This window comes from Metarhizium album, assembly GCF_000804445.1.
Source record: "Metarhizium album ARSEF 1941 chromosome Unknown scaffold_1, whole genome shotgun sequence".
NCBI classification, from domain to species: Eukaryota; Fungi; Ascomycota; class Sordariomycetes; order Hypocreales; family Clavicipitaceae; genus Metarhizium; species Metarhizium album.
In genome coordinates this window covers 3491701-3504641 of record NW_024467575.1, presented here as the reverse complement: position 1 = coordinate 3504641, position 12941 = coordinate 3491701, and the positions used below count along the sequence as shown (strand labels likewise).

The following is a 12941-nucleotide window of genomic DNA, read 5'->3' as shown; positions in this document are numbered from 1 at the left end:
CACAGGACAATTTCTAATTGCCTACCTGGACGTCACGACGACAAACTCTCGAGGTAGCGCTCCTAATGACCACAAGAAGAATACTGCTGTTCTCATTTGAGCTCACGTTGGCATTGGAAAATTCTTCCAACTATATCCCACTCCAGCATGCCAGATATCCGGTCCTTCTTTGCCCCCAAAGGTGATGCAGCTCCCAAGCTTGCACTGTCTAAGAGTGAAGCTGCTCCCAAATCAAAACGAACGAGTGAGACTGTGTCTGATGATACATAACATGCCCTCGTCTAATCTTGGTACAGAAAATCGAAAAGTTGTCGAGGACAGCGATGACGATGAAGTTGTGTAGGTCATCACTATGACCTCACCAATGCCATACATTTGTGTATCCGACTGACTAGAATCAAGGAAAACTGAACCGGCCGTAAAGGCTGCTCCCAGGAAAAAGAAGCCGTGCGTAAATACGATTTCCCGTCGAATTCATTCATGGAATTGATCTCTGTAGTGATTTCGAACCCCGAGGAGTCGCTATTTCCGCAGACGATTACTTTGCTTCATCCAACAAGCGGGCGAACTCCAAGCAGTCGACACCAAAGAAGGCAAGCTCTAAGGCGCCGTTGAAAGAAGAAGTGCCAGTCAGGGCAAGCCCTCGAAATAGAAAACCAGCGGTCAAGCTAGAAGTAGCTCTCCTAAATGGGACACCACCAAAGAAGAAGCCCACGACATCTCACCAGAAGCACCATGCTGACGATGACAACGACGCATACATGGATGATGGGGATGATGACGGGGATGATATATTTGCCGCTGATGCAAAAGGACGAAACAAACGCAAGAATGATGACTACGCTGAAGAGGAGTCTGAAGAAGAGGTACTGCCACAACCAAAACGTGTTGCCGGTCGTGGACAGATCGCAACAGTCAAAACCACAGGAGCCAGGAACCGGAATGCATCCACGGCTAGCAGGAAGCGAAAATCCCCGGAACAGGAATCGGACGAGGAGGACGAGGAGTTGCCTCGAAAGAAACCAACCGCGACGAAACCTCGCGCGCCTCGAACCAAGAAGGCAGATGAACCCGAAGAAGCGGAGATTCAAGATATACTTGACAGCGTAGCCACTGTCAGACCGCCAACGCCACCCCCAAAAGACCCCAACGCCAAGTTTGACTGGAGGAAAGCCGCTGCTGGGGGAGGCAATGCCTCAATCCAACCCGTGGCGTCGGCCGACCTGCCAGAAGGCCAGGAAGAGTGTCTGTCTGGTTTATCATTTGTCTTCACCGGTGTCTTGCAGACGATCGGGCGGGATGAAGCCCAAGCGCTCGTCAAGCGCTATGGCGGTAAAGTGACTGGTCAGCCAAGCAGCAAGACGAGTTTCGTTGTCCTCGGCGAGGACGCCGGGCCCAGCAAGCTGGCCAAGATTAAGTCTCATGGGATCAAGACGATTGACGAGAATGGCCTGTTTGATCTTATCCGCAAACTACCTGCGTATGGTGGCTCTGGTAAGGGGGCACAGAAAGCGCAGGAGAAGAAAAAAGCCGATGAGGAAAAAGTCAAGCAGCAGATTGCGGAAATGGAAGCAGAAGAGAAGAAACAAAAAGCAGAAGCTGCCAAGACAGCTCAAAATGCGGCAAGCGCTCGCGGCACCGGCCCTTCGCCTCAGCCTGCGCCAGCTCAGGCCGCCCAGCTTCTTACGTCAAAATATGCGCCCACGCAACTGAGTCACATTTGCGGCAACAAGACTCAGGTGGAAAGGATTCAAAGCTGGCTTCGAAATTGGCCCAAGTTCAAAAAATACAACTTTCAGCGACGCGGCGCAGATGGTCTCGGCGGAGAACGCGCCATCATCATTTCTGGCCCGCCAGGGATCGGCAAAACTACCGCTGCCAATCTTGCTGCCAAGCTGGAGGGCTATGATGTCTTGGAGAGCAATGCGAGTGACGTGAGAAGCAAGAAACTGGTCGAAAACGGCGTGGGCGATGTCATGAACAACACGTCGTTGCTGGGATACTTTGCTGGCGATGGCAAGTCGATAGATGGGTCGAAAAAAAAAATTGTGCTTGTCATGGACGAAGTGGATGGTATGTCGGCTGGTGACCGCGGTGGTGTTGGTGCTCTGGCCAAGTTTTGCAAAAAGACGGAGGTTCCATTGATTCTGATTTGCAATGAGCGTCGGCTCCCCAAGATGAAGCCCTTTGACCACGTTGCCTATGACATCAGATTCAACAGACCGACGGTTGACCAAGTGCGGTCGAGAATCATGACCATCTGCCACCGTGAAGGCCTCAAGCTCCCTCCACCGGTGGTCGATGCCTTGATCGAAGGCAGCAACAAGGATATTCGACAAATCATCAACATGATTTCCACCGCCAAACTCGACCAAACGACCATGAATTACGACCAAGGGAAGGCCATGACCAAGGCTTGGGAGAAGCATGTGGTCCTGAAACCTTGGGATATCTGCCAAAAGATGCTCGGAAGCGGTCTCTTTGCGCCCGCGAGCAAGGCAACGCTCAACGACAAGATTGAGCTGTACTTTAACGATCACGAGTTCAGTTTCCTCATGATTCAAGAAAATTATCTGCGGACCAAGCCCATGGCACTGAACGGCAAAGGATATACCAAGCGTGAAGAACAGCTGAAAGCTCTTGAGCTGTTTGACCAGGCAGCTGAGAGTATCAGCGACGGTGACATGGTTGATCGCATGATTCACGGCCCTCAGCAGCACTGGAGCCTGATGCCTACCCATGCGATATTCAGCACCGTCCGACCGGCAAGCTTCGTTTCTGGTCAGCTACTGGGATCCACCTTCACGTCCTGGTTGGGCAACTTCAGCAAGCAGGGCAAGCTGGGCAGATATGTCCGCGAGATTCACTCGCACATGCGACTCAAGTGTTCGGGCGATCATAACGAGATCCGACAGCAGTATCTGCCTGTGCTCTGGAAACAGCTCGTGAAACGCTTGGAAAATGAAGGCGGCGAGGCGGTCCCCGAGGTCATTGATCTCATGGACAGCTATTTCCTCACGAGAGAAGACTTTGATGCCATTCAGGAGCTTGGAGTGGGACCAATGACAGAGGAGAAGGTTTCTATTGAGTCCAGGACAAAGGCTGCCTTCACGAGAACGTGAGTTGGAGATTGATGGCATGCATGGAGTTGAGCCAGCCACTGACGCGCATCTAGATACAATTCAATGAACCACCCCGTCCCGTTTATGAAAGCGAGCAATGTCATTGCACCCAAGAAGCAAACGAAGGAAGCGCCCGACTTGGAAGAAGCTATTGAGGACGAAGACGATGGACAGGCAGCTGAAGCTCCAGACATGGATGAAGATGACACTGATCTCAAGAAAGACAAGTATATCAAGCAGCCCAAGAAGAAACCGTCCAAGAAGGCTGCCAAGACCGCCGCAGATGAGGATGGTGGCGACAAACCTAAGGGCAAGGGTAAAACTAAAGGGAAGGCCAAGAAGTAGATGCGAAGTCAGTACTGTTATGCGGTGGATTGTACGAAACTTGCCCATGTTCGGAGGAGTAAGTGCATTTGTAGGAATTTGTGTGCGGGGGTAGTTTGAATACATCAAGTACGACCTCATGTGGGTGATGGTGTTAGTTGGATTCAAGGGCCACAGCCTATGAAGTGAAGTACTCTACCATTGTTGGTTTTGTTAGTCCTGCCATATCTAGTCTCATCACAACAAGATGTGCCCGAGCCGAAGCTGAAAGAAGAGTACCGCTGGCAAAGCAAAGCAGTGATACCAGCACAGAGCTGCCCTCAGTTGCTCATATATGCAACGCCTTCGAAGGAGATACATCCAGCTTGAAGACAGAGAGTGGCTAAACTGATGAATATAACATGAAGCTAGAAGAGCGTCTAGTTCTTCGCATTTCATAGCAGCGATGAACCTCGAAACTGAAGGATGGGAGCCTTCAACTGTTCACGCAAGGCCTCTTCATGCAGGCCGGAGACGAGTGCTCTACCATCCGTCCCGTACACAGGACATTGACTAGTCTAATAGAGCAAAGGTGTCTGGCCTCAATCTTGGAGCGCACCGGAACATCTTGAAGCCTGCACTTGCACCGCTCCTTCTTGCGGCTGTGTGGTTGTCACGGGCGTGGCTCAGGCGGTTTGGCCAAGTTTGCGTCAATCTCGGGCGCAACAAGGCGTGCTTGCTGTTCAATGATGACAGCCTATACCGACGCATGCCACGGCGGGCAGTATTGTGAGGTGTAGGTGCGGGTTTTTGATGTATCGGAGCGCAGGCGCGGCAGCGGCAGCGGCAGCGGCAGCCCCGAGATTTGCGGCACCTGCTAAGCGCCGTACTAAGCGCCGCGACAAGCGCCGGGTCGATGAGACAAGAAAGAGGTGGACAAGCCCGAAGACCACGAGCTTGATCTTTCCGATCTCTTTCGTTGTACAAAACAACTGGCGCCCTGTCATTCTAGGACTCGGCATGCAGCGAAGAATGGTTCCATCTGCGGGTTCCGACCCAAACTGCTGCGGAGCGTAGTAACTCTCGACTTCCGTATCCTCCTTTCACGGCGAGTAGAATCACCGCCTGTCGTTATGCTCTAGCAGTGACATGGATGGGCTCGAAACGTAGCCCAAAGTCTAAAGCTGTAGCTGCTGTGGCCTCGAGAGTCTGGTAGGTACCTGACATCCTTCACAATGCCGTAGCTAGCGGGTTTCAGTCTGGACCAATCTACCAGTCAACTCCATCATAGCTGCTATCCACGATGATATTCGTACAACCGACTATGGCCTCAAGGGCGTTAGAAATTAAAAGATATAGCCACGAGAAATAAATCGTGTGTTGGTCGGGCTGCCTGAAAGCACGAAGCAGACACCAAAGCACCCTGTCGTGGCGGCGTAGGGCCCAGTCTGTAGAGCAGCTCTCAGTACCAATATGGCATTATGTCGCTGGGAAAGAGGGCTCTGTGAACTTCATTCCAGGTTCTTGATCGTAGCTGACAAACACTTGATTGTCTGATAAGGCACGATGAGCGATGCTTCCTTAAACTTTGGTCGACGCACTGGTGCCTGCTTCGCTTGCTACTTCCCTGTGGCTTTTTCCATGAAGAGGAATTCGGCATTTATAGATGAGGAAGTTGCGAGCACGCTTCACAATTCATATTGCAATCCATTCCTCTCGATGCTTGTTCATTTCTCCTCACCCCTCTCCTTGACATACTTGATCAACAGTCTCTCGACCCTACGCCATCCAGCGTCGACCTCTTTCTCAGCCACTCACTTGTTACCCATTCCCTGCCATCTTTCTCGCTTGGTCTAGACTCTAGACCCAATCTGAAGATGCCCCCATGATTGTGCGAATGAATGTCCCCCAGGCTGCGCACACAATTGTGACGCGTCTCAAACTACCTGGAAGGCAAGTTGATCATCCGTGATGGGTTACTGACGACCAAAATGACGCCGTCGTTGGTATTATACTAGTCTCATGCCCCATGCCCAGCCTCAGACTCGGTCAAATGTAATATCATCATTGGCTTCGGCAGCAAAAGTGCTCTCGACTGTATCGCCATTGCCACTGTTGAGCCTTTGAGGTGAGGACCCCAATGATGAATGGCCCCGGCCAATTACGACTTTCTGAGCTTCGGCGAGGAAGAATGTTTCTGTCTGAGGGAGATTTAGCCCACTTAGCATTGCACATCGCTGAGCCTTCGGGAATTTTAGGTGTTATGGCCTCAGACGGTTTCTTTGCTGTGTCATCATTGGCTCTATGCAGTTACGACTTTTCGAGCTTCTAGACACTGTGAGCTTTAAGGTGAGGACCCCAATGATGAAGGGCTTCGGCCCGTTACGACTTTCTGAGCTTCGGCGAGGAAGACTGTTTCTGTCTGAGGGAGATTTAGCCCACTTGGCATTGCACATCGCTGAGCCTTCGGGAATTTTAGGTGTTATGGCCTCAGACGGTTTCTTTGCTGTGTCATCAGTGGCGCTGTATCCTGTTACGACTTTTCGAGCTCCTAGACACTGTGAGCTTTCAGGTGAGGACCCCAATGATGAATGGCTGCGGCCAGTTACGACTTTCTGAGCTTCGGCGAGGAGGAATGTTTCTGTCTGAGGGAGATTTAGCCCACTTAGCATTGCACATCGCTGAGCCTTCGGGAATTTTTGGTGTTATAGCCTCAGACGGTTTCTTTGCGGATCATCATTGGCGCTGTATCGCTGCGACTTGTTGTCCGGGTGAGTAGTATCTGCCCTTTGACTCAAACAGGGTTTCTCTTACGGCCCTGAGCTGACAGCGGACTCTCTGGATTTTCTAGGCGTAGACACATCGGGCGGTTTTCTAATCGACAAGGGAATATGCGGTGATTAGCCTTCATGGAGCGCATGGCCAAAGGCTGAGAAACGGTGAGGCTGTTGCAATGATGTCGCGGACGGAGGTTGGCACTGTTGGTGACTTGCTTCCCGACGCTCTCTGACTCTGTTTCTTTCTTTCTTTCTTTCTTTTTTTTTTTTTAAAAAAAAAAAGGGCGGTGACACGATTTGTAAACAAACATATTGGTGCAAAAGTTGACAAATGTGGTTCGATCTGGACAAGGGGCTTGTGTTGTTAGCAGGCATGGCAACGATTGACGTCTCGACGCCCGGGTCATGGGGATGAAGTGTTTGGTTGAATACAGAAACAGCGTTTTGACGGGCTAATGACTATGAGAACCTGGTGCTTGACGAAAGAAAGAGAGGAGAGACGAGAAAATGTTTCAGACTGAACATTTTGTCTTTGTGTTGGTCAATGGTAGGTGCTGTGCTCGTCGTATGAATGGCCATGTGTCATGGGCCATGGCGCAAAGTTGAAGAACAGGTTTAGGCGAGGAGGTCCAAGTGCAAGGATGGGTGGACGTCGAGTTGAATCAATAAATATCTTTTCTGCTGGCCAAGCGAGTTTAAAGTGAAGACGGCGTGGGAAAATCTTGTGCACGTGGCCGTACTAACTAGTAACTATAAACTTGGCTGACCCGAGTTAGTCGAGGCATCCCGCCGTAAAGCTAGGGCTGGTAGTTGCCTGATGGTGCCTGACGGGATGCGCAAGAGGACTTGGAGGCGTCGACCATGGCCAAAGAGCAGAGCTATGGCTGCCTAGAAATCAGCCGTCAAAGTGTCGATGGCGAAACGAGTGTATCGTGTACATGTACACTATGCGACTTCAGACTTCACGCAGTTGTACTCCGTACTCGCTCTCGGCGCTCGCCATGCTTGGGACACGGCGAGGAAATCACTCTGCAGCTGCATCACTGCCTTTTATACTTGTTCATACCGGGTCGTATATACCACGCACTGTGCGCTTACTGTACATGGAGCATGCGGAAAGAAAGAAAAAGCATCCTCGCTTTGCGTCTCTGCTCTCGTCCTCCTGCCACGTCAACGAGGAGCCGCTCCAACACAGAGCCATCCAAACGGTTGCTCCTAGACATGGAACCATGACACGCACATGTCCTCCATGCCACCCTCGCAGCTCCTAGCAGATTAGTCTTCGGGCGGCGGGGATTGCCGCTTCAGCTCGTCAATCCGTTGCTGAAGCCGCGCCTCCTCCTCCTCAATCCCCTGTATTTGCCGAAGGTAATGCCGCTTTTTTTCCAGCTCTTTTTGTCTCTTGCGGAGCATGTCTAGCTCTGATTCCGCGTCGATTCTGGCCTTCGGAGCGTCCTCAGGCGTCTGCATGGTGGCCTCATCCTCATCCTCATCCGCAGCCTGCTGCATCTCTGAACGGGAGACTGCCGTCGTGGCGCTAAACGACACTGTTCGGCTGTTGGCGTCGTCCGGTGACAACTCTTCTGAAGACACTCCTGCTGTCTTTCGGAGGGGATTTGAGTCAATCTCCGCTATCGTGTTGACGTACAGCGGCAATGGAACGTTTGGCTGCGTGTCTGGCGACATTTCGTGTCTCATCTCCGTTGAACCTATTCTCTGCCTTAGCCGTCTTGTCTGTCATGTGCCTGGCGACATGGACATACCAAATAGCTCAGAATACCCCGCAACAACAGAATCGACGTGCTTCCCTGCCGCCACTGACGCGGCGGTTTCCTCCGCGTTCGACTTGGTCTTCTGCTCGCGCCATCGGTAGCATCGTATCAGCCACAAGGGCACGCCGACGACCGTCACGGTAGCGACAACAATGGTCGCGACGACGGCGGGGGATATGCCTGGGCCATCCGAAGCGGGTGCTGGAGTGCCCGTGGGAGTAGGTTTTGGGCCGTCGGTGACCAGACCGCCTATCGGAGTATTTGTGCTAACAGTGCCAACTAGACCGTGGATCGAGGTGCTGGATCTGCTGGATCTGCTGGTTCCAGGGCGGATCGGAGCTCCTGCTGGAGGCGCACCTGCTGGGGGACTAGTTCCACTGACAGTCGGAGTAGTATTTGGAGTGCTGGTTGGAGTATTATTGAAGTCTGTCGTTGTAAGAACTGTCGAGGTAGGGGCCATGGTCACGACATTGCTCAGGAGACTGGTACCTGGGTCAATTGGCGTACTCGAGGCTGGACTGCTGGGCGACTGAGATGGAGGCTCTCTTCCAAAAGTAGGGATATAACGTGGTAGCGGCGTTTCGGTTGCAGAGGGCCCAAAGGCATTCGAACAAGCCTCAGTATTCTGGAGAGAAGGGGGGAACTGGCCCAAGGTGATGTTGCAATTTTTGTCTGTACAATCCGCAATGGGTCCGACGATGGCATATCTATCGATAATCCGGCAACCGCAGAACACAATGTCTTCGTCGCTCCCTTTGCATCCAAACTTGGGTAGCGTCGTGAGCATGCAAGAGAGGACACAAGGATCCAAGGCGTCGAGTTTGTTGGCTATGATGATGCTGACCGCAGAGAGGATGACCAAGAGGAGATTCATTTCCGCTGGCGACACGCACCTGAATCGGGCGCATCAAGATGACGAATCAAGACCGCCTGGGCTGGAAAATGGAAGACAAGACAAGACAGCCTTTGGACTCGGCCGCTGGTTGCGGTGCCGCAGGACGTGGTTGGAGAGCGACGAGGTTCGCGACGAGGTTCGCCATGGGAGCCAAGCCCAGGCAAAAAGACCATCTCGCGTTGGCACAGGCTGTTTTGCATGCTTGCTCTCCCCTCATGGCATGAATTTAATTGCATGTTGGGTTTTTTTGTGGCTAACTGCGTGCAACCCGCTGTCGGGCAGTTGGTTGGTTGCTGGCTCGATACTCGGGGCGCAGGGAGCCATGAGCGCGGTTTCTTTGAGAAGCGGAAGACTGCAGCAGATTGGCCCCTGCAATTTGGGACTATCTGCTCCGTACCAGTCTGGTTGGCAAGCCAGCTGCTTGTTGCGCAGACATTCCAAAGCGCCCTGAAATGGTGAAGGAGAAGGAAGAAGAAGCGGTAACAACCTGGTGCTGTCCTGTTGGACCATGGGGCGACGTCATGGCGAGAGAATGGAGGAAATCAAGGCAGTCTGGTGGTCGAATGATGCGGCAATGGCGCGGGGGATGCATAGAGAACATGCAGAAGTCTTGTGGCACCGGAATTTGTCGGTGACTCGATCCATGGAGGGTTGAAGTGTCGGGACTCGGGACGTTGGACTCAAGGATGGCAGAGGACCACGGGACGCACCATCGTCGCATCGAGTTGAACAAGGACAGCAAGACAGGTCGACGGATGGTTCAGTCTCCTACTTGCTACATCTAGTTCATCAGGCGTGATCAAGGCCCGGCCGCTCACGCAGTTATCCTCAGCCTCGTGCTATTCCGACGACGACGGAGGGAGCTGGGAAGGAATCGAAGCCTGCCCACCTCGAGACGCCACAAGCGAGCCTGGCCATTCAATCCGCCTTTTGAGCCGAGAGTCAACGACAAACGACGGTCTGAACATGACGACGACGAGCAATACCGGTCGCCAAGGCCCTCGATCCAGAGCCAACGGCTCCGGGACCGAACCCAGACACACAATTCTCATTCCGACGCTCCACGGCTTCTCCGATCCTGCTACCAACCCGCAAACCACATGTCGCAGAAGCCCAGGTCGATTCTGAATTTCCCATCTCGATACAGGCGGGCGACATGTCGTGCGAGAGACATGCAAAGTCTTCCGCCTCTGCATCATGGACCTCGGCACCCACGTCCAATCATGCGGCTCCAGCCAGGGCCTCGCGATATCGCACGATTTACATCATCTACAAAGGTTGGCGGTCGATATATCTCTGCCCCAAGCGAATTTCCTGGTCCTACTCACCCGGTGTCATTCTGCAGTGGTGTCATCCAACGAAATCATCAAAATGGTTGCACAGCCATGCTTCTGACGCAACACAGGCGTCCCTAGGAATCACCTGGGCATATGAACAATACGGACTGACCATTCTCAGTGTTTCCCATCACTCGGACTCCCAAGTACATGACCTGCGAGTAACTGAGAAGCTCTGTTGTCGGTTGCCAGACCCGTTGACAGCTGTCGAGGACCCGACGGCTTCACCATCTGCATGTAAACAAACGAATCTTGTTGCTTTCTTTCATCCATTTTCAGCCAAATCCTCCTCCGACACAGAAGTAATTGCTCTTTGTACATTCTCGTTGCAATGTTTTCCAGATCCTTAAGCGCAGCACGCGTCACAATTCGCGACTTGTTCCATGGATCTCTCTCCTACCGCCGACGTAGCAAAAAGACGTGTTGGAGAGAACAAGTCGATGAATGGGGACGCAAGACATCCAAGAATGAAGGAATTCCGGGGCAAGGGTCGAGGAAAGACAGTGAGTATCTTGTCAACGGTGTTTGTTGTTCAACACTGACGTGCAAGCCTCGGACGATACGTTTTTTACGTGTTATTCTGTCCAGAGTAATGTGACAGGTACGACAACAATATGACCCGAGTTGATGTATACTGACCTCCTAGACATACCGATTCCCTCTGAGGAGAATGCTGTTATAAGAGACGGTCCGCAGAGAAGAGTGGACGTACGGCATGTCTCAACCCTACTGGAATCCTACACAGAGATAGGTTCGCTATCACACAACGATTTCAAAATCATCTCTGACGAATGTAGAAGGTGATGCGATGTATTCAGGGCCTATGCCACAGCCTGCAAGCGCAGGGGGGACTCCAGCGAGCCCTGGCCGTCCCCAGAGTCACCCCAACGGCCATCCAGCTCGATCCGAAGTACCGGAATGTCGAATCCGGAACGACCAGCAATGCAACGATGGTAGTAGATGCAAATCAAACGACTGGCGAATCACAGATTCTACCCTGTTTGCGTACAATGCCATGAGCGGGTGCAGCCACGCGGAAACAACGAACCTATACGCTTGGTTGAAAGGCCATCACAGAAACTGTGGGCCAGAGAATGACTGCTCTCTGTTGCTTCAGAAGTTGGAGGCGCAGGATCCGGACTCCGCACAAACTGATGGAGACAGGCATGACGATGGAAGAGTGTTTTCAGTGCCTCGCCCAAGTTACGAAGCCACCACTCAATGGGGTGACGAAACGAGGCTGCATAGAGCGAGAGGGTCAACACTGCGGGCGGGATCGGAGGGCAACTTTGCGACGCAGCACTCTCGAGCAGACTGTCGCTGCTCCGGTGAATGTAACGTTGGCGTGAGTAGAGACCTTCAAGGTGAGCCAACTACTACTACCGTATTTGCCAAGGACAAAGCTGACCGTACAGACAGACCCTTATGTATCTGATGGCGAGGATCCCGGTAGAATATCGCCAGACACTTTCCGCCTATGGACCAAAAACTGTGCCAAAGTTCAAAAGCACTCTCATAATCAGCCTGCAAAGGACCTCAGCGCAAAGGACGTGGAAAGGGGACTCCCTCGCCCGGCCAAGAACCGCGTCGACGAGACACCCGACGACTCAGCCACGGCATCCATCTCGCCCGTCCCGTCCGGCGAGCACCAGAGACTGGTCCAACAGCCCAAACCAACTGGAAAAGCAGATAAACACGACGAAATACGCACCTGGCAGCGCAAACTGTCCCTCCACGCCGCGACCCCAGCCACAGCCACAGGCACGTCGCACCGACTCCCGAATCAAGTCCACGTCCTCACGCTCGTTCGTCCGCAACCCCCCCGAGCCAAGATATCAAGATTGTATCCAAGGAAAAGAAAAAGGCCGCTGACAAATGACGCAGCCCCAAGTCCAATCCGCGCTCGGCCATCCTCTCGCGCCCCCTACAATCCACACCGTCCCTCTGTCGCAATACACCAGCGCCCTCGGCAGACGCGCCTCGTTCCTCGACTCGTCGGAATCGCACCTAGCCCAACTCGCCCGCGTCCGCAGCCACCTGCACGGCCAGGTGCTCACCCTCCAAGAAACACTGGACAGCATCACGGCGCACGCAGGCAAAATCATGCGCAGACGCCACCCGCTCCTCACGGAAGCAGACGCCAAGGAACAGAGCGAGAGGGACGACATATACGCCTACCTTGGGGACTACATGCGCAGCCTGGACGCCGAGTGCGACGCCAGGCACGAGAAGCTGCATTTGCTAGCCCGCGAGGTCCACAAGCTGAGGGAGCAGGAGGCCAGGCTGAGGGACATGATAGGAGCCGTGGGCACGACGGTGGGCGTCGGCACAGAAGAGGTCAATGGCGACGTAGGCGAGATGGAGAGGCTGGTGAGGCTAATCGACGAGGGGGAGACGGGAGTCCTGGGGAGGCAACGCCGCCCCGAGCCGTACTAGGCCGCGTTGGATACTCTTTGCCGGCGGGCTTGTTGTATGATTACCGTAGGAAAATAGGAAAACGGCTCGGTGGAAACGTTGGCGGAAATGCCGTGCCATGCCATGCCATGCCATGCCATGCCATGCCCCGAGTTCACATCACACAGGACATCCGCGCGCACTGTAAAATTGACCAACGCTACGACTGGAAATCCAAGTAGCCGATGATGACGGGCAACTCGTCCAGTGGACCTACTTTGATGGACACGGTCCGAGCATCACGGTCCAAAAGCGCACATGGGGCGTTTGAAGGCTTGTAC

General features: G+C 53.2%; 3 protein-coding genes across 3 annotated transcripts; 2 read left to right on the top strand and 1 right to left on the bottom strand.

Annotated features, from left to right (window-relative positions):
• Window positions 1-147: 147 nt before the first annotated feature.
• On the top strand, window positions 148-3467 carry MAM_00996 (DNA replication factor C, large subunit; the record flags this gene model as incomplete). Its single annotated transcript, XM_040819795.1, has 5 exons — window positions 148-244; window positions 297-339; window positions 403-447; window positions 500-3118; window positions 3176-3467. The coding sequence occupies 5 exons, from the start codon at window positions 148-150 to the stop codon at window positions 3465-3467; spliced, it is 3096 nt and encodes a 1031-aa protein (XP_040683060.1).
• Window positions 3468-7477: 4010 nt separating this feature from the next.
• MAM_00995 (uncharacterized protein) lies at window positions 7478-8848 on the bottom strand (the record flags this gene model as incomplete). The annotated part of the gene is made up of 2 exons (XM_040819794.1): window positions 7478-7911; window positions 7966-8848. 2 exons carry the CDS (start codon window positions 8846-8848, stop codon window positions 7478-7480), a joined length of 1317 nt encoding a protein of 438 aa, XP_040683059.1.
• A 2166-nt stretch (window positions 8849-11014) lies between these two features.
• On the top strand, window positions 11015-12642 carry MAM_00994 (uncharacterized protein; the record flags this gene model as incomplete). Its single annotated transcript, XM_040819793.1, has 3 exons — window positions 11015-11570; window positions 11626-12011; window positions 12091-12642. 3 exons carry the CDS (start codon window positions 11015-11017, stop codon window positions 12640-12642), a joined length of 1494 nt encoding a protein of 497 aa, XP_040683058.1.
• Between the last annotated feature and the right edge of the window lie 299 nt (window positions 12643-12941).